Source organism: Amblyomma mixtum, chromosome 2 (genome assembly GCF_055824585.1).
Source record: "Amblyomma mixtum isolate Tamu chromosome 2, ASM5582458v1, whole genome shotgun sequence".
NCBI classification, from domain to species: domain Eukaryota; kingdom Metazoa; phylum Arthropoda; class Arachnida; order Ixodida; family Ixodidae; genus Amblyomma; species Amblyomma mixtum.
In genome coordinates this window covers 239,859,635-239,884,992 of record NC_143013.1, presented here as the reverse complement: position 1 = coordinate 239,884,992, position 25,358 = coordinate 239,859,635, and the positions used below count along the sequence as shown (strand labels likewise).

Genomic DNA, 25,358 nt, shown 5'->3' with positions numbered 1-25,358 from the left:
GTCATTGTCTGCTTGGCCGCGCCTAGTACACGTACGTGCAACTGTTCTGCCAATCAACAGTTCGAAGTGACATCTGTGACCGTGTTGTCTTATGTCTCGTCTCTGTTGAGACCTGCCCTAATTAATCATGCAGTACCAGCTAGCCCGGCCACCTATCCTTCGGGAGGACGCATTGACTGGCGCAATCTCGAAGGTGTTGAAGGTACGTGCACCGCTGTACAAATATATATACTTGCTAGCGAAGCAGCATTAACTCATTTTCAAGGAATTGCTTTGAGCTGAGCCTTTTATTAATACAGCATAAGGATGGGTCTGCATGCCTGTCTGCCTGACTACAGTCGCCGCTACGTGACATATCGTAGTTTTTCTGGCTACGTATGTGATTGGCACTCCCCTTAACACGTATGGGGTTGTGCGCGCGCAGGCAGGTTTGACAAATGTTGACGTTTTCACGAAGTCGCCGAAAAGATCGTGCTAAAGATACGTCCCCTGACTTTGGTACATTTAGTTTTCACTTTTTGTATCCACCTTGCACAGGTCTTCGAAACAAGGCCGTAGTATTAATAAATAAGTAAAATGCGAAATGGCGTATTCATTTTGAATAATACTTGTATCGAGTTTCAGGTATCACCTTCACTGCTTCACACCATAGAGAATTGCGAAGTCTCATAAGTATATTTCTTAATTGTTTTTTTTTTTCTAACTGGCCCCCTTGATGCCCTTAGTTTGTAAGCATGCAGGGAACGTCGTACGTGCAGCATCAACAGAGCCACCTTCCTCTTTGTTATTTTTTCCACGTGCACCAAAACCAGCGACACATTCTATTGTGTAGTTTCACATCTTAACTAAGTGTAAATATTGACAAAATATTGCCTCGAATGAAAGCGAGCTGATCTGGAAAGAGAAGAACCCCAAAAAAGCGTGTCTCCTTTTTCTGTCATTTTTAGATTTTTTGAGCGCATTAGGAAGCGATTAGCGTTGTCAGCGACGACGAGGAAAAGAAAGGATCTCTGCGTGGTGAGCTCCCTTTTACATCATATTTCATAAATGTGACTTTTATGCGAAATATCTGGCAAACGATGAATATATGCAGGTTTGGCGCTGGGTGCCCGAATAACTATACAGGCGGTTCCAGTGCAGGATTTAAAGTGCAATGGGAGCCAATGTTAATACATGGTTACCCTTGGCATAGCGATGTCAGGTATTTTATCGACGCCCGCATTTCTAAACCTGCTCAATAGTCCCAGGGCAGCCTTCAGAGTATTATTACAGATTATTTTACAGTGAGCTGCAAAAGTATGCGGGATGCGGGTGCTTGAGACAATTTATTCCTGTGCTGCCTCGAGATCCAATCGTACAATACCAGCGGATAGAGCATGCACGTTTCCCAATACGTGCTGGCGCTCGAGGTGTTGTGGTACCAAGGCAAAGGCAAAATACTATTTTCTTGCTGCCTGTGCACTAAACTTTTGGATTTAAGTTTTTTTTTCTTTGGAATGGTGTGCAGGACACTAGTATAGTTAAGAGCTGATTTTTTTTTTCTTATACCGTTTCGGTTTCAACAGCCTAAACTCGGCTGGGATGTAGCGGACAACCTGAGGTCACGTGAATACTGAAAAACTGAATTATAATCTCTCCTTGTTCATTTTTTGTGATTCAAACTCTGGACTAGGCTTGCTTAAAGTTGGTGTGAATGAAAACTAAAAAATTAGGTCAAATCCGAATTAGGTCAAATCAGAATTAGGTGCGCTAACACTTAGGTTTTCACTTCGGTTTTCATGATCCAGCAGACTTCAGAAAATGATCCGCGAAATCACTGAGTGGGGCCTTAGTGTTAGCGCACAAAAAGTGGAGATGACGTTTAAGCTCCGCCTTAATGGTTTGACGCGTAGCGTTAATGAGTTAACGCAAGGTCACAAGGTCACGTGAAACGCAAGGTCACAAGGTCACGTGACCTAGATGGCTCACCTGTCGCCTAGGGTGCCACCTAGACAGAGGCAGACAGTGGCGAAATTAGCAACCCAAGTTGGCAGACAGACTGGCGAAATCGGTAAGCGGTGGTCTTAGTGCTGAGCGCACTAAAAAGCAGCAACCATACTGCAGTTTCTGTGTGCCTCATGCATACCTCAAATCGTCTGTTACATCACAGCCGTCATTCGGCTGTTAATGCCGAAACCAAAACAGCATTAGCAAAAGAAATTAAATTATATATTATTTACCGTTTGTTGACGCCGCGGCTGTCCATCGTTTTTAAATAGCTCCGCATCATTCCAAACAAAGAACTTGTGGTTTTTGGCAGCACTGCTTTTGTTGTGGGAGATTCACATTCCGTAAAGTTCTGCTGCTGAATCTAGGTTAGCTACTGTACGAGATTGGCCTAGAACGATGAAAACTCCGCGACACAATCAGTGCACATACGGTGGAAACTGTGCACCTAAAAGAAGTAGGCTATTCCTGCCTATTCTCTCTCCATGTTTATGGGCTGCATTTTTAGACGTACACTTGCGAAGGCATTCTCGCACAGTCATTAAATAAATCCTGACGAAGAGCTTTATCAGCCTACTTTTGCACCGTTTGAAAACATCCAATCCGGAGACAGCTGATTCAGATCATGAGAGAGAAATAACTAGAAGCATAATAATGGGGTGGAGCACATATGGCAGGTTATCTCAGATCATGAATGGCAGTTTACCAATATCCCTCAAGAGAAAAGTATACAACAGTTGTATCTTACCGGTACTCACCTATGGGGAAGAAACGTGGAGGCTAACAAAGAGGGTTCAGCTTAACTTAAGGACAACGCAGCGAGCTATGGACAGAAAAATGATAGTTGTAACGTTAAGAGATCGGAAGCGGGCGGAGTGGGTGAGAGAAGAGACGCGCGTTAATGATATCCTAGTTGAAACAAAGAGGAAGAAGTGGACTTGGGCAGGGCATGTAATGCGAAGGCAAGATAACCGCTGGTCCTTAAGGGTAACCGAGTGGATTCCAAGAGAAGGCAAGCGTAGCAGGGGGCGACAGAAAATTAGGTGGGCGGATGAGGTTAAGAAATTTGCGGGAATATGGTGGCCGCGGCTGGCGAAGGACAGGGTTGATTGGAGAGACATGGGAGAGGCCTTTGCCCTGCAGTGGGCGTAGTCAGGCTGATGATGATGATGATGATCATCATCGCTGACCATTTGTTGTCATATGGGCGTCAGTATTAACCTTTTTCATGTTTTCACTCGCGCCAGCAGCGAAAATAAAATGGCCTACCAGCGTCCACCCGGCTTTGGGCTCCCTCAGCAATCCGGCGCTCCTCCAACCGGGGTTGGATTCACCGTACCACCGCAAACAGGTTAGAATTCCAAGCGGTAGGGCCTTCCCGGCTCGAAGGTTTTTTATTAGACCTTTACAAAAAGGGCTTTCTGCGCGTCGCCATATTTCTCGCTATACTTGTACACTTTGTGCAAGCACAATGGAAGGGGTAACAAAATCTTTCTAAACCTTCTCGCAGCAATCCGATGAATTGCTGTTTTGACATCAGCCCGCATCCCATAAAAAGGTTTCAGGTGGTCTAGAACGGCTTGTATGATTTTTTATGGGCGAATACTACATCAGCGCCTGCATGAATGAGGATGGCAGAGCGGTGCCAGTCAGGGGGAAGGGGCACTCACCCCTTCTGTCACGTTGTATATTCCAACTTTTTAAGTTACAATACCGCGACAAATAGCACGGCAGTAGCCAAAGCAACAGCAGGTTCTCTATACGCGATGTCTCTAGTAGCAAGTGGTTACGGGTGAACTGTCCCGCGGAGAGATGGTCACACCTCAGCTGAGCTCAGCGCAGGTGGTCGGTGTCCTTGCATGGTATATATGTGTCTTTATATGTATAAAACGCCAAGGTTATCCAAAGTGCTGAATAAACCTAAAATTATGCTTTGTGAGAATGGACTGATCAATTTCTTTATTTCAATCAATTTTAATTAGGGATCAGTGTTTGGTCCTTCGAGGGCGCAGTGGGGTTATCGTAACGCGCCCTGTTTGCTCACGTTTGGGTAAGCAAATTCAGTAACGCACGTTGTTGGGCCAGTTGCTGCATTGTAATAAGAAAATGAACCAGCCAAAAAGACGCGCATAGGAAAACTAAGAAGAAGATGTGAAGGAGGCTGTACTACCAACTGTTTATTCGAAACTTAGGGGCTCAAATATACCAGGTGTCCCAGCTATATGTAACCAAGCTTTTAAAAAACACAGGGTGTCCTTGCCGTCTAAAACCAAATGAGTGTTGTTTAGAGTCGCGTGACCTAGTCTCCAGTATTTTTTTCGTTCTTCAAGGTGGACTAATTAGTTAAGCTTAATTAACTAACTTTTTAATTATTGACTTGAGGAACGAAGTGTCAATGAAAAAGTTGTAGATAGCTTTGAGAAACAGCTTACTGAGACATTTGCAGCAAAGTAATATTTACGTAAACTAGTTTTTTACCGGCCTTTAACTATAACCCGCACATTAAGAAAAAGCTTCCACATGACAACTGTGCCACTTCAACGTCCCCAGACGCGCTTTAAAGAATAAAATCCGTTTTTTCTGAAGTCCTCTCCTCGATGAGGTTTCGGGTGCACATTGGGGCAGAGAAGTGAGCGAGCAGCTGGTCACGTGACAACTTTCTTTTAAGGCCAATAAATGAAGCTACGTAAATCGTAACTTGACGGAAACAGCATTACTAGCGGTTTTTCGAGGTGATCTAAAACTTTTGGATTGACACGTTCTTCCTGAAGACAATAGTTAAAAAGTTCGCTAATTGCACTTATCTAATTAATTAACTTTGAAGAGCGAAAAAAAATACTCAAGATTAGGCCACGCGACTATGAACAACCTTGAGTTGGTTTCACTGGACTAGGACACTTCGCCTTTTTTAAAAGTTTGGTTACATTTAGGTGGGACACCCGGTATACAGGGAACCCTGTCACATAACCCTCTTACAATCGCTTTCACATCGACCTTCCATTGTGGAAACAAAATTTACAACGACCGCGACACCTTCTATTTTATTATTCATCTCCAATTTTCCCCTTCACTGCAACGAGTGCAAATGCGAGCTGGTGCTTGACGGTATCAAGATTCTTGGCAGGAGTCGCTATAAGACAGCGCTTGAGGTTTAGAGGCATTTCTGATTGCAAAGAATGCGAATGCTGTAGTGACTGTTCTGTTGCCCTTCGAATGAAGGAAATCGTCTTCTTGATTTTCATAATCATCAGGCCTTTATAGTGAATGTGTGTGTTCTAAGAACAAAAAATTCTGTTCTGCATGTTGTGTTTTTATTGTTCGATACTTTTGAGCTGAAAGCATGCCAAATTTTGCCTTTTTCTTGTTTTATTGTGTATCACTTTGTTTTTTACAATGATTGTTCTCACGCTGCTTTTGCAAAGATGTTTTTGTACTAGAAGTGGGCAACGGTAACCGTGAGATCAATTGTAAGATAGAAGGTGTGGCGGTCATTGTAAATTTTGTTTCAACGGTGGGAGGTTGGTGTGATAGCGATTGTGAGAGGGTCATGTGACTGAGTGCCATGTATATATTTGAGCAACGAACATTGGGATAAACATGTTGGTAGTCGAGCCTCCTTTCTATCTTTTAGGTTTTTCTGTGTGCGTCTTTTTCGCTGGTTTATTTTCTGAAGACAAAGCAAACGTTTGTTTGCACATTCGTAAGCGAGATATATGCAGAGCGTCTCTTACTTTTACGTCGATAAATCAGAAATCAAACATTTCAATCCATTTAATTGCAAATATACAGCATCACTATAAAGACATGCTAGAAAACAAATCTCTTCCGGCATGCCTCTTTCTGCGATATCTGCATCACCGGCACGGTATACCAACCACACCAGGAAACTCTGAACCAGAGCTGGTAACAGCCGACCGGTTCACTCCGGAGAACACCAGAGTGCACCACACCAGAATACACCTCCCCGTGTCGCATCAGAAACGATGTCTGAAATCCGGGTCTGACGGGAACACCAGACACGGCCACGCCATTGCACATACAACGTTGGGTCATACCAGAACCCGTATCTGAGGAGACAGTGTGGTGCAAACACTCGACACGGACTGCTGATTTTTCTTCTACCACGTGTACATTTGTGAGCTCCTTTCCATGCAAAGAACTGAAGTTCAAATGTTAATTCAGTGTTCTTAATCTCCTTTTCTGCTAACATTTTTGTAATGATACAAATAAACTTTCGAATAGCCTTTCACTAACATTACTTAAACATTTAAGCAACATAAACTTAACATTCTTGAAAATTTTAAAGCAACCCTGCGCAAGGATTCTTGTACATGCTTATACATTTAAGCAATGTATAACGCTACTGCAACTTACACTACATTTCTATGACGTTATTCTAATGTTCGGTGCTGCCTAGGGAAGAATTCCATTCGATGACATCACTCGGCGAGCGCTCATGGGGCGGAAAAAGATGTATTAATGATGAGCATGACAAAAGGAAGAGAGAAAAATAAAACAATTGGTGCACAACAATGATGCACACTCTTCATTAGATTCATTTGTGTTGTCCGTAATTAGCAGCTGTGTTTTCCAGCAAGCCGCCCAATGACATTCAAACATGTTGCGCAACGTGGTGGCGCTGCTCTAGATGATTTCGATGCGCTTGTTGGCTATGGCAAGCTAATATTGATTTGAAATTCTAAAATGCTGTGTAAAAATAACTGGTGTAGTTGCTGTACTGTTTTTCACTATCCACTTTTTTCATCATCGAAGGCAGCACTATAAAACGCTTTCTTTTTTCGTTCCCTTTTGCAGTGTGGTGACGGTCGGGCGAATACATAATATTTCAAGAACCGGTAGCAGCGTTCATGTCCTCATTGTAGGTTGTGGTGTGGCTGAGTCAGTTAATTGGTTTTGGAATGGTATGAACGCCAAAGGACGATACAGCATACAAAACAAGAAAGATAAACCGCTGTCTTGCAAGTCGGGCTTTTATATTTTTAATTTTTTCCTCGAGGGAAGGGGTTTTACTTTGGATTCGGAATTTCTTTATCGAATGACAATATGTTTGCCGCATATAATTCCATTTTCTTCTCAATTACAGGGGCACCCCCAGGCTTCGCACAAACCGGCCCACCAGGCCCCTCATACGGATCTTCTGGTCCAAGACAAAACGGGCCGAACCCAGTGCCACCTCCATTTGGCTTGCCCATGCCCGGCACAGCCAGCGCAGGCCCACAGCCAGATCGCAGCCCTGCACCTGCTGGACAATACCAACCGCCTTCTGCTGGACTGTCTGGTTGGCAGGTGCCAAACAAAGAAGGGCGAGCACCCTCACAAGAAAGAGGAGCACCACAGGGTCCTACGAGTCAGGGCCCGGGCTGGGAAAAACCAGCGGGAGCCGTGTACGGGAGTCGTTCTTCGGAAAAGCACAAGTCAAGCGGTGGCGGTATGCCTCCAACAGCTAGAGATAAAGGGGCAAACCGAAGCAGCATTCCTGGACCCAGTGCGCCAGGAATATTTCCTCAGCGTCAGGCGGAACAGAGCAGCAGTGGACCGATATATGGACCTCGCAACCCCCCTCCCCCACAGGGCGGAAGACAGCCTTCAGGACCGTTTTTAGGAATGATCGGAGCACCCCCTCTTATTGGATTTATACCACCGGAAGCCGGGACTGGACGCAACGGGTACCCGCCAGACTCCTGGTCTAGTTCGTCACCGCATGGGCCACCAGGGTCGAGCAGCAGCGATGCGTCCCGATCGACTGCACGAAAGTCGTCGGAAGGATACGGATCCTCTTCCGGCGCCAAGCAAAAGTCACGGGAAAGTTCGCGCTCTCGGTCGCGCCGTTCGAGAACCGCAGCCGAAGAGAAAGAACTTCTGGAGGCGATAAAACAGTTTGAAGCCCTCCTAGATGCATAACTCAAGTGAAGAAGGACTTTCCACGGAAGTGGTAAACGGGTTATGGTTGGCGGAGTGAAACAAGCAAATCATGCTCTAGCGTTTGAAACAAATCTATTTTTTTTTTGTTTGGATCAAGTGACACCGAATAAAGAATCATTAACTTGACGCTGTTGAGATTGCTCGTAACGTCTGTACACACTTCTCTATACGAGCGGCTGTTTTAAACCACCAACTGTTTTAAACCACCGAGCCTACCGTTTACGCGTCTGAAGACCTGTCACTGCTGAGGGATGGCGGTTTTAGCGGCAGGTTTTCGTATTTTGTCGGAAGAATTATGTGTATATTCGGATATAAGTCTGCAGTGAAGCTCCACCACATTCAGTGCCGCCGCACAGAATTCCTCGAAGACAAAGCAGTCATTGTTAAAAATTTCTTGTTAGCTCAACAATAAGCTAACCAGAAGAAACAAATGATAAGAATTTTCATACCTGGCTTGTTTAATGAAGTCAAACGTAAAAAAGTTGATTTCGTTTGCTGTTATGGTTGGCTAGCGGAGTAATACAGTGTTAACAAATGCAGTTTTCTTTAGTTCTATCCTACTGTAGCAGCAAGATCCCCGTTTTCGGCGGCGTTTTTTCTGCAGTACGCTCCTGTAATGCAAGGAGGGAACCGTTTAATAAAGCAAAACGTTAAAAAGTTGATTTCGTTTGCTGTTCCGGTTGGCTAGCAATACAGCACGCAGTTACATGGCCCATTGTTAACTGCTCTCTTCCTAACTTGTACCCTACTATAGCAGTAAAATTGGTAAATTTGTTTTCTGAGGAAAGTAAATGGCGCAGTGTCTGTCTCACATGTCTCGGTGGACATTTGGACCCCGCCTTAGGGAAGGAAGGAAGGTGGGAGTGAAAGAAGATAGAGAGAAAGAGGTGCCGTAGTGGAAGTCTCCGGAGTAATTTCGACCACTTGGGGATCTTTAACGTGCATTAACATCGCACAGTACACGGGCGCTTTTTGCGTTCCGCCCCCGTCGAAATGCGGCCGCCGCGGTCGGGTTCGAGCCCGGGTACTCCGGCTCAATAGACGAGCGCCTTAACCACTGAGCCACCGCGGCGGGTACTATAGCAGCAAGATCCCCGTTTTCAGCGGCGTGTTCTCCGCAGTGCACGCCTGTAATGCAGGGAGGGTACTCCCTGTTGAGACGCGAGTTCTCAGTTGTCGTCGGGACGCGGGTCCGCTGTCGACGACCGGCCGGAGCAATGATGAGACGGGGAACTTATTTAATGCAGCATGAGAAAGATAAATGTATTCAAATATTTACAAGCAGCGAGAAGCACGCTACATGCCACAAAGCATCACAACAGGAAAAGAGACAGACTCTGCCCCTATTCGTCCTATCAGGAGCGTCCTGGTGGCTGATTGGCCTGGAAGGCTTGAACGCCATCCCTGGTAGCGTTCCGGTAGCTGTCCGGCCCGAACGCACAACGCGATCCACGATGGCGACGCGCGGGCTCGGAGAGACGCAGGCTTGGACGCCGTCCTTGGGGAGCGTCTCGGTAGCTGACCGGAACGCGCAGCTCTCTCCACGAAGACGACGCGTAGACTCGTTGAGACGCAGGCCTGGACGCCATCCTTGGGAGCGTTCCGGTGTTGGAAGTTTACGTTCACAACATCCCCCTTCCGCTACCCCGCTCCTCTCACAGACTAGGAAAAGTACAGTTTAGAAGCAAGAAAACATTTTGAAAGAATATTTCTAGACGAAGTACGAACGCCTAGTGGATCGATGTGGATTGACTACATTCAACTTGGTTGTCACATAGGGTGAGCATTACCTATTGTTTCTGACAGTAGTGTTGCTTTCTAAGTGCGTTATGTTACATATGTCTGAGGAAGGAAGGGAAGGCCAGCCTCGTATATGACTATGAGGGCACCTCAGTGGCTTCGATTGATTATTTTCCGGCACTCGGTCTCACTTGCGTAATGTCAGAGCATAATAACGAGCGTGATCACTAGGTCATGACCATCTACAGCGGGATTAGTTAGTGGTATTTTACAGGGCTTCTGTATACTTAAATGGTCCCTGCCACTATTCTCAGGACGAGAAGGCTTAGATCAGAACAAGTCTGCAAAGAAGGCACTGCGCCCGCTGCGGTGGCTCTGTTACGGCGCTCGGCTGTTGGCCTGAAACACGTACGCGGGTTCGATCCCGGCCGCGGCGGCCGAATTTCGATGGAGGCGAAATTCTAGAAGCCCGTGTACTGTGCGATGTCAGTGCACGTTAAAGAACCCCTGGTGGTCGAAATTTCCCGAGGCCTTCACTACGGCGTCCCTCATAGCCTGAGTCGCTCTGGGACGTTAAACCCCAATAAACCAAACCAAAGGCGGCACTGCAACTTCTTTTGAAAAAACCGCTGTTTGCGAGGAATCGGTAAGAATTGATGGAACCTGAAAACGCGGATGGAAACACATCGTAAACCACGTAATGTGTAAATGATCTTTTTGTTTTTTGATGATATCAACTGTGAAAAATGAAAGGTTCTCAATAAGTTTCTGGTAGAAAACTAATTCTTAAAATTCTTGTCCGCTGCCTGCGGTGCCATGTCTGAAACTACTGAAACTGCACGTGCGACGTCAAGATAAGCCGTCCCACAATAATACGGTCCGCAACATAACCATAACTATATTCTAGGCACTATACCATAACATTGGAGTCGCGTGTGTCGCGTGCGCGCAGCCGTGTGTGTGTGTGTGTGTCAGTGTTGAAGGGGTGGGGTGCTTGCTTATTCATGTTGTCTATGTGTCATGCTGCGTTGTGACCACAGTCACACTTCTTGGATAGAGTGAAGTTCAGCTGAAGAGAGAGAGAGAGAGAGAGCAAGTGAGGAAAGAACTTTGCAGCGCTGACAGAAACACATTGAGAAAGTGCTGCACCCGCTGTGGATCTGCTGTCTGCTGTGGTTCCTTATTTCAACCGCTGTGGTTTTGCGAATGTTACGGCCTGCCAATAACGTGCGGACGGAAAATTTGCGGTGACATATGGTTATGCGTGGTGCCTCGCATTACAGCTCCCAGTATCTCAACGAGTGTTTTACTTTGTCGGGATGTTTTCACGTTCTGGCTAGTTTCGCACGAATGCCAATGCGAGGGAGTGAACAGAGCTTACCACCGAATGACAAGCGTTCTCAATTATAACTGTCTGCCGTATTAAAAGCGTGAATTTGGCGCCGTCAGTTCCTATGTTCTGAAGATGCATGACTTTGGTCATATGTGCTGTAGTTGGCTGCTAGGCGCGCGCACATTTATCTCGTTCGTGTACGTGTTTGAAACGTGTGCGTAGTATTAGCAAATAACTTAATTTCCTAACTAGAGACTTATTTACGCAGCTCTCGTCAAGAAAATTGCACTGCGACTCGCGAACGGTTGCTCAAAGCATGGTCCCTGCTTTATTTTCTCGGGACGTTAGCATCTCTGTATCCTGGAGCTGTGGTTCCCCATCCCATAGAACAGTAATTGAATGTACTTCATCGAGCAGACACGTGTCACCTTGCTTCCTATGGCTGCTCATGTATAAATTATTGTTTTTCGCTTGTCAGTAATGCTTAGGAGTAAGCTACCAGAGATGGCACCTTCTATTTATTTTAGCAGCCCGCCTGTTTTTTTGTGAGGTGATAAAGATAGGAGCCAGTTTTGCTTCGTGTTATAAAAATTAAAATTTAGTTTTACGAGGAAGTCACCACCTCTGTAGGTGCTGATCTTTCCTGCTTTTGTTGTGCAGATGACAGAGTTGAATTGGAGGCAGTCTGATGTGGCTTGGAGGTCCTTATTGCGAAATGCCAGAAAATGCAACCGCTGACACTACAAGCTGTGAAGCTGAAAGAGGTCACTTTCTCACAGCGATTTGGTGGAAATAACTGAACCTTTGCAGTGATAATTCTGTTTTCATTATGAATGCTCACCTAAAACACTTATCTCTGATCAGTTATGTTGTGTTATACTATTCCGCCTCTTCTCTGCCTCAGATAATTTGGGAGGCAGTAGACTTTTGAAGGCTTTCTCATGTTAACATGTGACTAATCCATGACATGTAGTATTACACAGATGATGAGAATACAGGAATCGCTTTTTGTGCTTAGAGACACAGTGGTCCTGAAGTCTGTTAAAGTGTGTGGAGGCTACTTTTACTAGGTTGCTCAACTACGTCATTCTTTTGCTTAATACATATAGGGACTGTTCTTTCTTCGTGTACACAGGAAGGCATAGTTTTGTTTATTTACCTTCTTGATTACAACGGAATGACATTATAATCTACACTAGTATGGTAGTATGCCAAGCAAGCAAGCAAATCATTTTCACGAAGAAGCTCACTGATTGCAGTATTAGCACCTCAATGTCAAAAATGCCTTGTTGCTGTTTCTCGCCAGACTTATTGCCATTGGCTAGCATGCATGATGGTATTGCAACTCCTGTCCTTCACGTGTGGTACTGAGTTTTATGCGGCTTTTGTTGTCATTTTATGTTTTCAGGGACACGGGAACTAGGGTTGCAGGGGGTAGGGGCTGCAAGTATTCTTATAGGGGAGGCTCGGCCCAAGTAAATGGGGCAGGAAGGGGGAATTGCTAATATTTGGCACATCCCTAAGTATTCCTATAGGGGGTTGAGCCTATGTAAATGGTCATTTATATTTTTTTTAAATTTCAGTGGGACAGGAAATAAAGGTGCTGTGGGATCAGTTTATGTTTCTGAAAATTTTTCCTTCCTTTTCTGCCTTTGTGGGAACAAATTCCTGCACAGTTACTTTGGGCCATAAAGTTTCAACGTTGAGGAGAACATTGAAAGGAAACGGCGAGAGAGAACCATTTGATGTCGAAATATGAAGACTAAAGCCGCCAAAACAAACTTGTCACATTTTAAGACAAAGTCTATATGCGTGGTGTTGTGTATTATGGTGCTTAGATGTCAACATTATGAAATCGTCTTGTTGCAAACGACACGAGCTGTAAGTCAGGCTGAGTTTTCGTGGACATGTAGACCCCTACACATAGCAAAACCTACTTGGTGTGCGTGATGCTATTGCGCTGTAAAGAAACCGAGTCTTTCATGTCTTATCTCTATTTTTGACACGGAGGTGGAATTGGTTATTTATTTCCGCAGCTCTATTCCTGCGAAAGAGGCACGCTGGTGTCTAGCTAACCACTGTTGCCAATTTACGTTTGTTAGAATTTGTGTTCATTTTCTAGTAGTTTTCTGCAAACCTACTTGAGGCGTTCTGGCAGCCTAATTGTTTGCATGTTTGACTGTGGCACCAATGTAGCATTTGTTGGGTTAACTGCGCCATTTGTGCCGTAGGTGCAGTTCTGGACAAGCTGGAACCACGTGCAGGCAACGTGTGCAGTAATCGCCTGACCTCTGTTGCCGATGGTTCGGGCAAGAGACGCGCTGGCGTGCCAAAGTTGAGCGATTAAGGTGCTCACAAACAGCCTGCGGCTCTCCTGGGGGAACTAGGTACTTACCTGTGCCATCATCTTCGCAATTCTGCAAGAAGAAAAATTCATTTGATGGTTGGTGCTATAAGAGACCGCATGCCCAGGGTCATTGTGTCAATGTCTTTAGCGGGATGCAGTTATAATCCTTTTGCTTTTTGATGTGGTTTGCTGATGTTAGCTGCAGTTGTCACTAGTCACCCATTCTGTTTCGAATGCAGGAAGGGATTTCCTGTTTTTGATTTTGGCATCAAAAAGTTTTGTTTTTTTTATAACGGGCAGACTTTCTAATTATGTGAGCAGAGCTGCTCAGTGTAAAAATTTGCATGTGTATGGTTGGCCCTGTCTCAAGAACCAAACACTGTGGGACATCCGAGGTCTGCTTGTCAGAATAATAACCCATGCTTCTTGATGAGTGACTTGGGTTGAAAGACAAACGTGCATTTGATGTATTTCAGCACTCTGAGTGGACACCGTTTCTTTTCACATGTCTTACGATTCCGTTCTCTGTGAACACTTGCTGCCTAGCTGGCGAGTTTGCTCTTTTGTCTTAAAGGATATTGATGTGACTTTGAGTCCAGAACATTTCATACTGTCTACCATGGTGCTTGCAGGCAACGTTGGTTGCTGTGGGAGTTAAGTTGATTTCGATAATGTTTCCATGTGCTTCTTGTGAATCCGTAATTACGTTGTGAGGCGGACACTCTTTGCAGAAATTTTTCATCTTCTTGCCTTGGGAAGCCCTGCAGCCATCCAATGGGGCGGAAGACCTGTGTGGGTCTTTGCTTCTGCCCCTGTAAATTTAAAGAAGTAGTGCAAATAAAGCAAATGTTGGCAAGGTGTAAATTAGGGCACACGAAAACAGCGCAAACTTCACGAGCACTGCGTCCTCGTGAAGTTTGCGCTGTTTTCGTGTGATGGAAAACAAACTAGCTCGTGATGTTTTCTTCAAGTAAATTAGGGCATGCAAATGCGTGGGTCTTTGAAAAAATTCCAGCTTTAATTGAATAATGACTGATTTATAGTGGCACTGTGTGATGCAAGCGGTTAGAGCATGATTAGTCCTAAATTAAGGTGGGCAGTGCAAGCATAGGGCATTAGGCATGCATAGATTTAGGTGCTCAAAGAACCGAAACAGCATTCCAAGGAGCCTGAGGTTTCCGGGCAGGGAGTTTCCATAACCGTCTAGTCTAGTGGTAGCTCCAGAATGTATTTGAAGCTTTCCATATTAGCCATGATTTCAGCTTGACTTTGTCTTTGTGACTTCTTTGTGTCAGTGGCCGTGTTGAAACAGGTGGTCTGTTGGGCTTTAGGTTTGTTCGTGGTCAAGGAAGAACTACCGGAGGACATGCTTGCCGACAGTCTGTACCAGGGATGTGATGATGTGACAATGCACGGTCTGGACACTTGCTACGAGCTGAAGGTGCAGGTGCAGGAGGCTACTGACTCTACTGTGGATACAGACCCTGGTGGCCAGCTGGCGTCACATTCAACATCTTTGTTGCCAACGGTAGGCCTTTCATTTTTCCCATTCAGCCACAGTGGCAACCCAGGAGTGGTGGTCTGCTTAAACACTACACCAACACTCCTGAAGAAGTGATGAAGCTGGCCTGTATCGATAAATTACTCGGTTCTGACGACAAAAGTGATAGTTTCGCTGAATATGGAGCTGTTATGAACTAGAAAACGCCAAGTTCACTTCGTAACAGTGATTACAGAACCTTTTTTAGTCTTGATAAAAGAGTGTGAATCGAACGAAAATGGATATAAAAAGGGTTGCTTATTTAAATTGAATTTTCTACAGAAAAAAAAGCACCTTTTCAGGCCAGATCAACATCAGCGTAGCAAGGAAGTGTTAGATAATTTTTAGTTTGAACAAAACTGAGATGGAGTTGTCTGCAGTCTCTCTTTAAAGGAGCACTGACTTCCTTTTTCCTTTGAACAGCGAGGGATGTGAAAGAGCAGCATGCATGAAATGTCTCTGGGACATGCGCACAGAAGAACAGTATTACAGGGAACGTGCAAGCACATGCTTGTGCTGTGTGAGGTGCACTCTAGCAGCATGCAGGAGGCTGTCACAGAAAACTGGTCACAAAATGGTCACAGAAAACTTAACTTGCTGAAAACTTAGTTTGGCCAAGCTAAGTTTTCGGTGACCATTAAAAAACCAGTTGAAAGAGCGTCTTCAAACCTCCCGAGTCTCCCTCCTTTGCCGAATCTTCACCACCAACACGCGAGATGGCGCCACCGGTGCGATCGCTGACAGAGCGGCTTAATTTCCTTTGTCGTCGCCGCAGACGATGTGAATATCCGACTTATTCTGTTGGAATCAGGTAAGTACCCCAAGCAAACGTGGTATAAAACAATTCTGCCGACCAAATGCCACTTCTCTGCGAAATTTCAGCTCGAACAATGAGCCCGTTTAGCTGGGAGAAGCATTCTACCGCGCGCGTTTATTTGCGCAACACGCGATAGTGTTGGTATAGCAGAATGACAGAACAAAGCTATTAGCATGAAAGATGTGAGACGAGAGCCAGGCAAACATGGGATGGGGTGTTCTCATATGTTCACGTTCCTGTGTTCATGTTCTTTGTTCATGTCTCACATCCTTCACATTGTCAGCTTAGTCCGACGCAATAACAACTGTTCTTAATGTTGATAAATGAGATAATTGCTAGTAAGTAGGCTTGTAAAGGCAGCAGCAATGGCATAATTATCGGAGGCCATAGCGAAAGTTATTTATGAGTAAATAGAGTTGTTAGTTATCCACAAGCTAAAGTATTGCTGGTACCATTGTTTTGTATCAGCTGTTCATTGGTGCATAAAAAGCTCCCATTAGTAGCCGCTTAAAAAGTTAGGGGGTTAGAGTTAATCTAAAGAGCCCTTGGATTCTTTGGAATGCCCTTTGGGCTACCTAAGTACAATTGCGGTCAAAAATGCATGGCCCACGGCTTCGGCCGCAGGAGTGGCTACGGGGCTTTACCGCGGTGCTGCTGTCTTCATCAAGCTAACATCGGGGCACTCGCTGCAAGGGTGCACTGAGTGGCGACAGTCTTCACCCTCACTCTCCCTCGGGCTCATGAGGCGCTTGATAAATTTCCAGTGCAGCGTCCAGCCGTTTTGCTTCTGACGGTCAGAATGAAGGAGGGCACTTCCATTTTGCCTCCTTTGCCGCTCAGCTGTTGCGATGGGCAGAGTGTGCAGTTCACCGCTGCCACTTCTATTTCCCTTACAAGTGCCTGGTTCCTGTCTGTGCCACATGCCCTGCTTGATGACGCAAGGGCACAAGGTGTGTGGGCATTAAGGTGCTCAACAAATAGAGCAGAACAAGGTGCCACATCAGATCGCTAGTCTGTGAACTTGGTGCAACCCTCTTTCATTTCTTATTGAGTATTGATGTGTTCTGCCACGGACAAGATGCGCTTTCCTCTCTGTTTAATGTGCAACAATTATATGGCTCATCGGCAATGAAACGCGGCATCATCCGTGGGGACGCGCCTAATATAGCTTCCCAAATAAGGCCAGAAAGAGTGAGAAAAACAAGAAAAACCCTCCCCAGTAAAGCAGGTGTTTGTATTCAATCTGTGGATTTAAACGTCTTCAAGTGGCAAGGGCTATGAGGCCTGCAACAAATACTTCTGGCTAAGAGGGCTACTCCTCAACACAATCTGTATGCTTTTGTAGGATTACTTGCAAGGCACTGCATTTGTGGGTACTCACTGAAAGCGCTAAAGGGAACAAGCAAAGCTGGTGGCCAGCTTAATTTTGCTTTCATTCTGCATGCCTTAACACACTCCTGGTATTCCTTGATCTCCAATTTTTAAAACTAGTAGATAGTCATCTCCACCAGCTAAATGTGCTGCCTTTCATACCTGTAGCCTTCCTCACTTTGGTTTCCCTGGTATTTCGAGCCGCAGTTTGGCTGTTAAACTACTAAAATGAAAAATGTGTGTGGGTAAGAGCGTGGTTTCAGGAATGAGGGAGAACAAATCTTTCTTAGGGTTGCTGGCAGTCAGGAAGTCCGTAGCTTGATACAGCAGGAAGAAATAAATGGTAGATGGACATCTTTTGACCTCCTTTCAGTAAGGAAGTGAGAACTTAAAAAAGGCTGCTCATCCACCACCCCCCTCCCCGTCCACTCCTCTCCCCCCCACCCCACAAAAAAAGAAAATAAACTTCGCAGTTTCCGGCCCACTCACATAGGGATGCTTTGTGTGCAAATCGAGGTATGCTCTCGGCGTCTTTAAATCTTTCATTAGTCATCTGTAGTTGTCCATCTCGCCTTCGTGACACGATTTCGCCAAATGAACGAAACAGCATTGTTGCTGAAGCACTTCGGGAGATGGATAAGTGCTCAATTTACGAATTACCTGCGCTGTGGCTTCTGGGAAGTGCATTGTTCGTGCCTTTTATGACCAGCTCAGTATGTCTGCCTCATGCAAGACAGTGACTCACAGGCAGCAACAAAGGGGAAGGTAGGAAGTTACTGCCTTTCAGTTTCTACGCCAGGGATTTCCACTGTGGTGTGAAAATTGTCCTCTCCCAGATGGCTTCCTGCGGCCCTGCAATGAAGGCTACGCGGGGAAAGGGAAGGTGAATGTCCTTTGTCCACATGCTGTGGAAAATGGGTTCGTTGTTCGGTTTAGGGTTTTGGAGGGCAAGATAACTGCTGGTCTTTAAGGGCAACGGAGTGGATTCCAAGAGAAGGCAAGCGCAGCAGGGGGAAGGCAGAAAGTTAGGTGGGCGGATGAGATTAAGAAGTTTGTGGGTATGCGGTGGCTGCAACTGGCAAAGGACAGGGTTAATTGGAGAGCCATGGGAGAGGCCTTTGCCCTGCAGTGGGCGTATTCAGGCTGATGATGATGACGATGATGAAAGAGAGGGAGAGGGAGGTTGGTCCAGTGCCTTGCTCCTGGTGTGCTCTTGAAGGCAGCTGACGTCCGTTTGAAGGTAGGGCAGATTAAGGGGACCCTGTCTCTTTTTCTTTCCACAGAGAATGATTGCCATGTGCAGACGAAACTTTCTGACTAATTTCAGTTGGAAAGCAAGTCTGATGGTGCTGCTGACTCATGAAGCTGGCAGGAGCTTTCAGCATAAAAGATGAAACTTGGAGGGCAGCCGAGCCACATGTTTCAGACCCCTGATCTACATGCTCTTCCTTGATCTATGTTAATCTTGAATGAACAAGAGGCAAGACGCATTAAGTTTCTCAGCCCGTTTTGAAAAGGTGTGTTTCCCTGAGGCTGAGAAATAGAGAACTCCTAGTCCGAGTGATTTTGCTTTGGTTTGAGTCTGTGGACTCGTGCTCGCAGATTATTCCCACCATGCCTTGCACATTGCCCGAAAACATGGCAAGCAGCTGCAATGATGCGCCCACCAGTGCCAACCTTGTGCCGGCATTTTCCTTTCCCCCACCACCCTCGAACAGCACGCACCACCTGATCAAGGATGCCAGTTGTGTGGGCCGCCGCTGGAAGTACCACTACCTGGGCCTCACCATGTCCTCCCAGTACCCTAGGCTCCAGTGGGACTTCAGGGGCAGCCGAGCATCGTACAATGAACACATGAGCGCCAAGGTATACCCATAATCTTGCTTCTGTATTTTAACCCCCCCCCCCCCCCTGTGTGTTTTGCTTGAAATTCAATTTTATGGTATTGCTCGTCTTCTAAGCACTGCAGGAGAAAAGACTCCTTCCTCTTCATCTCAGGGAAGAGATGACAGACCTACAGCATGCTGAATATTCTTACTGATGAAAAATAGCTGAGAAAGGCAAGCTTCCGGATCACTCGAGAACAGCTCCATCAGCTTTTAGTAAAAGTTGATTTCTTGCATCCTTGTGCCTGCTTTGTCGCTCGTTTGACAGCGTTGCATTTAAAACTTGAATACATTTTTCCTTGCCACTCGTTTCAAATGCTTGATGTAAAGACTAAAAAGGACTCCATGATCGTTGGTTGAATGGCAGCTTCAGATATCTGTGACAGAAATGCATTAACGTCATTACAGCTTGTTTGTAAAATTGGCCTGTGACACCAGTAGTACATGTACATATTACACATTTGGCCTTTTCTTGCCTGTGAAGGCTCTCTTTTCAGTGAAAATAACCTCTTTATGGTAAGCAAGTGATAACCTATCTGCACTGGCCAACTTGAAGCTTAGTTTCTGAATGTACTGGCTAAATTACTGGCTGAGAATTGGTAGCAAAATGGTGTATTGCCGCCAAGATGATGATTAATGAAAGATCAAACTCGCGTCAGTATAGATGTGGGGCACACATGAAAAGTGCAAAATCTCTCTTGGTAGTCATCTCTTGGTAGGTACATACTGAAAGGCAAACAGCACAAAGACGAAGATCGCAGCAAAAGAAACACAGGATGCGCGCTGTCCGTCTTTCCGCTGTTTGCCTTTCATTATGTACCCCCAACTCGCCCGTTTAGCTGTTTTGGTAGGTACAGTCGTGAAAAATATGAGAGGGAAGAAACTTCAAGCAGAAAATTGCAAATTTCTTTGTTATTTCTCTACTAAATTGCACAACGACATTGGGATATTGTAGGCGCAGACGAAAACTAGTTAAAGAGAGAGAAAAACTGCGCTTGTCACAAATAATAACGGAGTAATCAATAAATGAATGCTCCAACTGTGTTCCCCACTCATATTTTTCACGACTGTACATCAGCTGTAGTTCACATTTGTAATGTTAATACATTGCTCTTTAGTTATTGACAAGTAATATGCTTAGTTTCGCTCAATTCCAAAAAATTGTGAATTTGAGCATTTTTCGCAGAGTAGTGTGTTAACAGGCATATTCTATTTTTTTGTGTTTGTTTACGTTGCTTCCGGATATTGCTAGGAACGACATAACGATGGGAAAATATGCTAATTCTACGTATTTGTTATTTGCATCAATATAACGCAAGAGGAGTCTTAGGCCTCAAAAATTTTTTTAAGGAAATATCATTATGATCATAACCTGGTCTCAAACTGTTAAGGCCAACCATAACCGAGCCTCCTCTTCCCCTGGAACAAAAATATAGCGAGGGAAACTGCATGCTGAATTACAGATGCAGTGGATATGTTGAGAAACAATGCTTCAGATGCTTGAGACACAATTGTTCGCTGCAAAGCGTGCAAAGCATTATTGCACACAGCATACCTGGCAGCAACACCGCTGTCACCGCCTTGATGCCACTGCTTGTTGTTTCACATTGTCCAGTCTTGCATCTGTCCACTATTCCTTTCTTTCCCTATTGCTCTCAAATGTAGCTCGATGCCACACAAATGGTAATTCTACCTCTGCATGGCTCATGTAGCCGCCACGATGACATCACTGCACCCTTTCTGATCTGCGCACTAACTTCGTGAAGGCAGTCGCCGCCTTTCCGTGGCCAGCGCTCTTTCTTAAAGTATATGATGTGATAGCTAATAGGTTAATGCCCATATATGCAAGATTGTTCTATCTCTACTTAACATTCATGGATCCCTGAGGGTCTTCATAACACTCCTGGCCCAGTGGTACGGCAGTTAAGCGGTGCGTCAGTGCCCTGTGATGACAAGTGCCGCCCCCAGTGGGACAATGTGCACGGTGGGATGACATGCAACCAATCATTAATTTAACCGCCACCTGCCAGGTTGCATAAGGACGCTGTCTTTCATGGGTACCATCGAGTGTTAAGCCTTACGCCTTAAAACAAGACTTCCTCGAGTTTGTAATATCAGATAATATGTAGTAAGGTGCTTATCAGCTCTTAAATAATTAGTGCTGAGAGGAAGGGACTGTATTTACATGAATATAACATGAGTTCTTTTCCATAGTTCAATGGTGTGAGAACACATCTCATGTAATATTTGTAACATGAACACGAATATAGCATGCTTTGTTCTATCTCTGCTCTGTTTCACCATCAGAATCGTAAGCCGCTAGGAGAAGCCACCTTTTAGACACCCTTGGAGCTGCGCACCGTGCACGGGCGAAGTACAGGGTGCTCATGAATGTGGAAAGAAGGCGGTGTAGGTTGTCGAGGAAGAGGAGGCACTGAAAGAGCTGAGTGTAGCAGGAAAAGGAGAGAAGGGTGATTTTGATCAGAGATGACCTGTACTTTGGCTGTTTTCGGCTACGAATAACTTTTCCACTTTATCAGTGGCAATGACAACATCACTGACATCAGCGACATTGCAGTGTCGCTGAACAATGCGACATTCACACATTCAGCGAAAGGAAGTAGGACATGATGGAAGCTATCGGGCCCATTGTGAGTCATGGAAAGCACAGTGAAATGTTGATAATATCTGCAGGTTTTTTGTGTGCACTACAATGTCGCCAACCCGCTTCCGGAAGTTGCAGTCCTTAAGAGAAGCTGATGTATGCGATTTCTTAGTGCATAACAGAATGCAGCCTTCATTCATGTAGGTATTTTCCGGTGTACAAGACGCACCCTTGTATAAGACGCACCCGCCATATATGCAGGCTGTCATTGAAAAAAATTGGTATATAAGACGCACCCGTGTATAAGACGCACCCCAATTTACCCAGTTAGGCTAGTGAGGCTTAATTAAACATGCTTATGCGGCCATCGCAAAATGCACCGTACGTGTGAGAAGTTCTTAAGCAACGCTAAGTGATCGAAAAAGGCAACACTCACGCCATAACAGCCCACGTTTTAGCACAAAAGAAAAAAAAGCGAAAAAACTCTCTTTATGTCCACAACATTTTATTTTTACATAAAACCTTCAAAGTCTTCATCTTCGGATGCGCTATCGAAAAGGCAACGCGGCTGAAGCATTCTCTTCGCACTACGTACTTGCAAAGGGTCACTAAAAAAAAACATCGGCTTCTCTTGGCTTGTCTTGACAATGGCGAGAAGCGCGACTGTCGCCATCTTTTGGCATTTCACATTACCTTTGCTTGGGGCCTCCGAAACGGCCGCGTGTTTAATATCCCGGAAGTGGTCAACCCCGCCGTTTCATGATAAAGTTCACCTAAAAAAGTTGCGCACAGTGGTCTTCGTATTGAAGACCACTGTGCGCAACTGTTACAACCGCGTTATTGGTAGTAATATTTTTTCGGTGAATAAAGCTTGAACATAAACCTGAGTAATTTCTGACCTCGCAAAAAAAAACAGAAAATTCGCATATAAGACGCACCCTTGTATATTACGCACCAGCAAAATTATTAAAAAAAAAGCGCGTCTTATACACCGGAAAATACGGTAATGCTTTCCAGGGTACTTTTTTCCGTACCGGTTTATAATTCTGACTTTTTTTTTTCTTCCAGGTTGTGTGATTGTCAAATAATGGCAAAATTCATTGTTGTGCACTTTCTCTGAGTGTCAAGTAACTTGAACGCACAGAGTTATAGTGATCTCAAGTATGAGGTCACATTGGTATTACGTTTTACACACCAGTAAAGGAGCACATTTCTTTCGCAGGCAAAATTCCTGTCAAAGCTGGCGGAAGCACGTCGTCACCAGTTGGCCAGGGCCAAGTCGCGAGAGTGCCAGAATAATGCTCCAAAGCCGTCAGCTGATGCCAGCGGGTCAACCAATCCCAGCGAGGCAACTGATCCTAGTGGACCCACTGATTCCGGCAGACCGACTGATCCCAGCCAAGCCACTGACCCGAGCAAACCCACTGATCCTGGTGGACCTGCTGATCCCAGCAGGCCCACTGATCCGAGTGGACCCACTAATCCACTGATGTGAATAATGCTGCCATTGCTGAGCTAAAGCCCTAGGCAAGTGCCTGTAAAGAATTCAAGAAATATGGTTGTGCACAAGAAGTGCCCCCTCAGTGACAACCTTGTGCAACTGAACATGGAAATCTCTATTGTTTGTGCTTTGTGAGTCTTCTATATGTGTAAATAAAATGAAGATCACACCTGTTGATGACATTTTGTTGTCACCTGTGCAGCATGGTTGAAGAAAGCAAACTTTAGAAATATGATGTGGCCCATTCAGCATGCAGGTTGCAAATGTTTGCCCAGTCTGAAAAAGCAAAGCAAATGACCTTGTAAGCTATTGAACCAGTTGAGTAAATTGCATGTAGTGCTCACAGTTTTATTTACACATTACTCTTGCATGCATACTTAACAAGTGGTTACACTATGCATGCAAGCTTTACATTTTGCAGATTGTGTTCCGACGGCGAGCTTTTGACACAAGAGCAGGTGCAAACCCAATGCACAGATACTGGAGGAGTTTTCATCTTGTGCTGAAGTGGCTTGTGCAATTTCAGATTAATAGCACAACTGTGATATCTTTTGGATTGCTTAATCTTTGACCTAATTCACTAGATCTCAAGATGTGAATGTGAAAACAGATGTACTGCTGCTGTTTATGTTTTGAAGGACTTGGTTTCTGGTTGTGGATGCAAAATCATGCCTTGCTTCTTTCCAGCAAAGTAAAGACCTTTTGTTCTTTCATAGCTTTAATGCTTTGAAGTTAAATTCTAGAACTTCCCTTGAAAGGGCATGTCTTATGGATATCATTAAACTGTATTGTGGCTTATTTGATGACCGATGAGCAATTTCTTCATAGTAGCTTGTCTTCTTTTAGAATTTATACTCCAATCCTCTGCCAGGGATGCCTTGTAGGTGTGTCTTGGGACTCTATGTTCAGCAAATTCTTGTTTCATCTAATAGAGCCTCATCCATTGTTGGAGAATAATTTTATCCGCACCATTCATGGGCTCAATGTACACCATCTCACATGATTGTCAAAATGATCTTATTCTCCTGAGTCATGCACTTACGATATATTGCCGATTATAAGTCGACATTTTTTTCGAAAATTGACCTTCGAAACGTGAAGGGGTCGACTTGCAATCGCAGTCAACCTATGCGCGGACTCGTAAAGTCAACCTATGTGCGGGGTGAAAGGTAGTTTCGACTATAGGGTGACCAACTGTCCTGCAACTTGCGGGACTGTCCCGCATTGAGAGTCATTGTCCCGCATCCCGCAAGAGATGAGAAAATCGTCAAAAATGGCCCGCATTTCACACTTTATTATTATCGTTCGGAAGCGCCATAATTTCAGCTGCGTCTGGCCACCCAATTTGAGTATGTGATAGCTGCAAGCACTCGAGCCGTGAACGAAGCCGATGCAGCGTGGACCTGATCAAGGCCGAAATATTGGTAAAGGCAGACTGTGAACAAACCTGCTAGGAGTTCAACCATTTCGTGTAATCAGACCGAGCTATTTTAGAGGCGTTTCGGCCTGAGAAGAAGTATGACTTCAAGAAAGCAAACCAAGCAGTGTCGAGTACTTCCCAGACTCAGTAACGTGTGGAAAGTATGCCACAGGTTTTTTTAGAGGGACTATTTTTTGAGGTGCCGAATTTTTACATTGATATTAAGAAATTTGTTTCATCTCCGAGCATTTTACAGTGATGTAGAAATACTTGCCATAGCTTGTTTCAGGTTCTCTATTTTCCGTTTCAACGCTGTCAAAATATCCCAAGAAAAAAGTTCTCGCCAAAAGTGAAAAATACATTGCCAATTTCTCATCGGGCTGTACGTGTCAATGATCCCCCCCCCCCCTTCCGGTCAGCGTGTCCCGCATTTCCCTAGCAGAAAGTTGGTCACCCTAGTTTCGACCGAGCCGCGGGTTATATCGCGCCCCGTGCGCGTAGTTTTCAGACACGGTGCGAAAGCGAGTCTTTAAATAAAAAAAATTGGTTGGGCAACAATTTGAACAGGAACGCGCAGCTCAAAGCAAAAAACGCGCAAAGAAAGCACTCGGAGACCAATAGCGATAAAACGGCAGCGTCGTGGGATGGGTGGGGGGGGGGGGGGGCGCTAAGCAATGGCAAACGAGCAGCCAACGATTCGGTAATTTGAAATCCCGGCGCCAGAGATCACAGGAAGTACACGGCGACGCGGCCGTGCCATTATTTCCAATCCTGTTTCTTGCACCCGCGTGCATTCGGCTGTTCTGGCGCAGAAGGGAACATAAAATATGCGAGTAAAAGTGCAGGGTGAGGCAGTGCCGTCTTACATT

General features: G+C 45.1%; 3 protein-coding genes across 3 annotated transcripts in view; all 3 read left to right on the top strand.

Annotated features, from left to right (window-relative positions):
• Window positions 1-3,240: 3,240 nt before the first annotated feature.
• LOC149363126 (uncharacterized) lies at window positions 3,241-7,966 on the top strand. The gene is made up of 2 exons (XM_089569895.1): window positions 3,241-3,337; window positions 7,091-7,966. Exons 1-2 carry the CDS (start codon window positions 3,247-3,249, stop codon window positions 7,906-7,908), a joined length of 909 nt encoding a protein of 302 aa, XP_089426021.1. The 5' UTR covers window positions 3,241-3,246; the 3' UTR covers window positions 7,909-7,966.
• A 6,659-nt stretch (window positions 7,967-14,625) lies between these two features.
• LOC149363125 (uncharacterized) lies at window positions 14,626-23,549 on the top strand (the record flags this gene model as incomplete). The annotated part of the gene is made up of 3 exons (XM_089568437.1): window positions 14,626-14,877; window positions 18,680-18,943; window positions 22,791-23,549. Coding segments are annotated over 3 exons (789 nt in total), but the record flags the coding sequence as incomplete, so codon positions are not given.
• LOC149363124 (uncharacterized) overlaps window positions 14,774-25,358 on the top strand; it is a 33,646-nt gene continuing 23,061 nt past the window's right edge. Inside the window, exon 1 of the mRNA XM_089569894.1 lies at window positions 14,774-14,877. The gene's annotated coding sequence lies outside the window, so the exon portion shown is untranslated. The remainder of the gene's footprint in view (window positions 14,878-25,358) is intronic.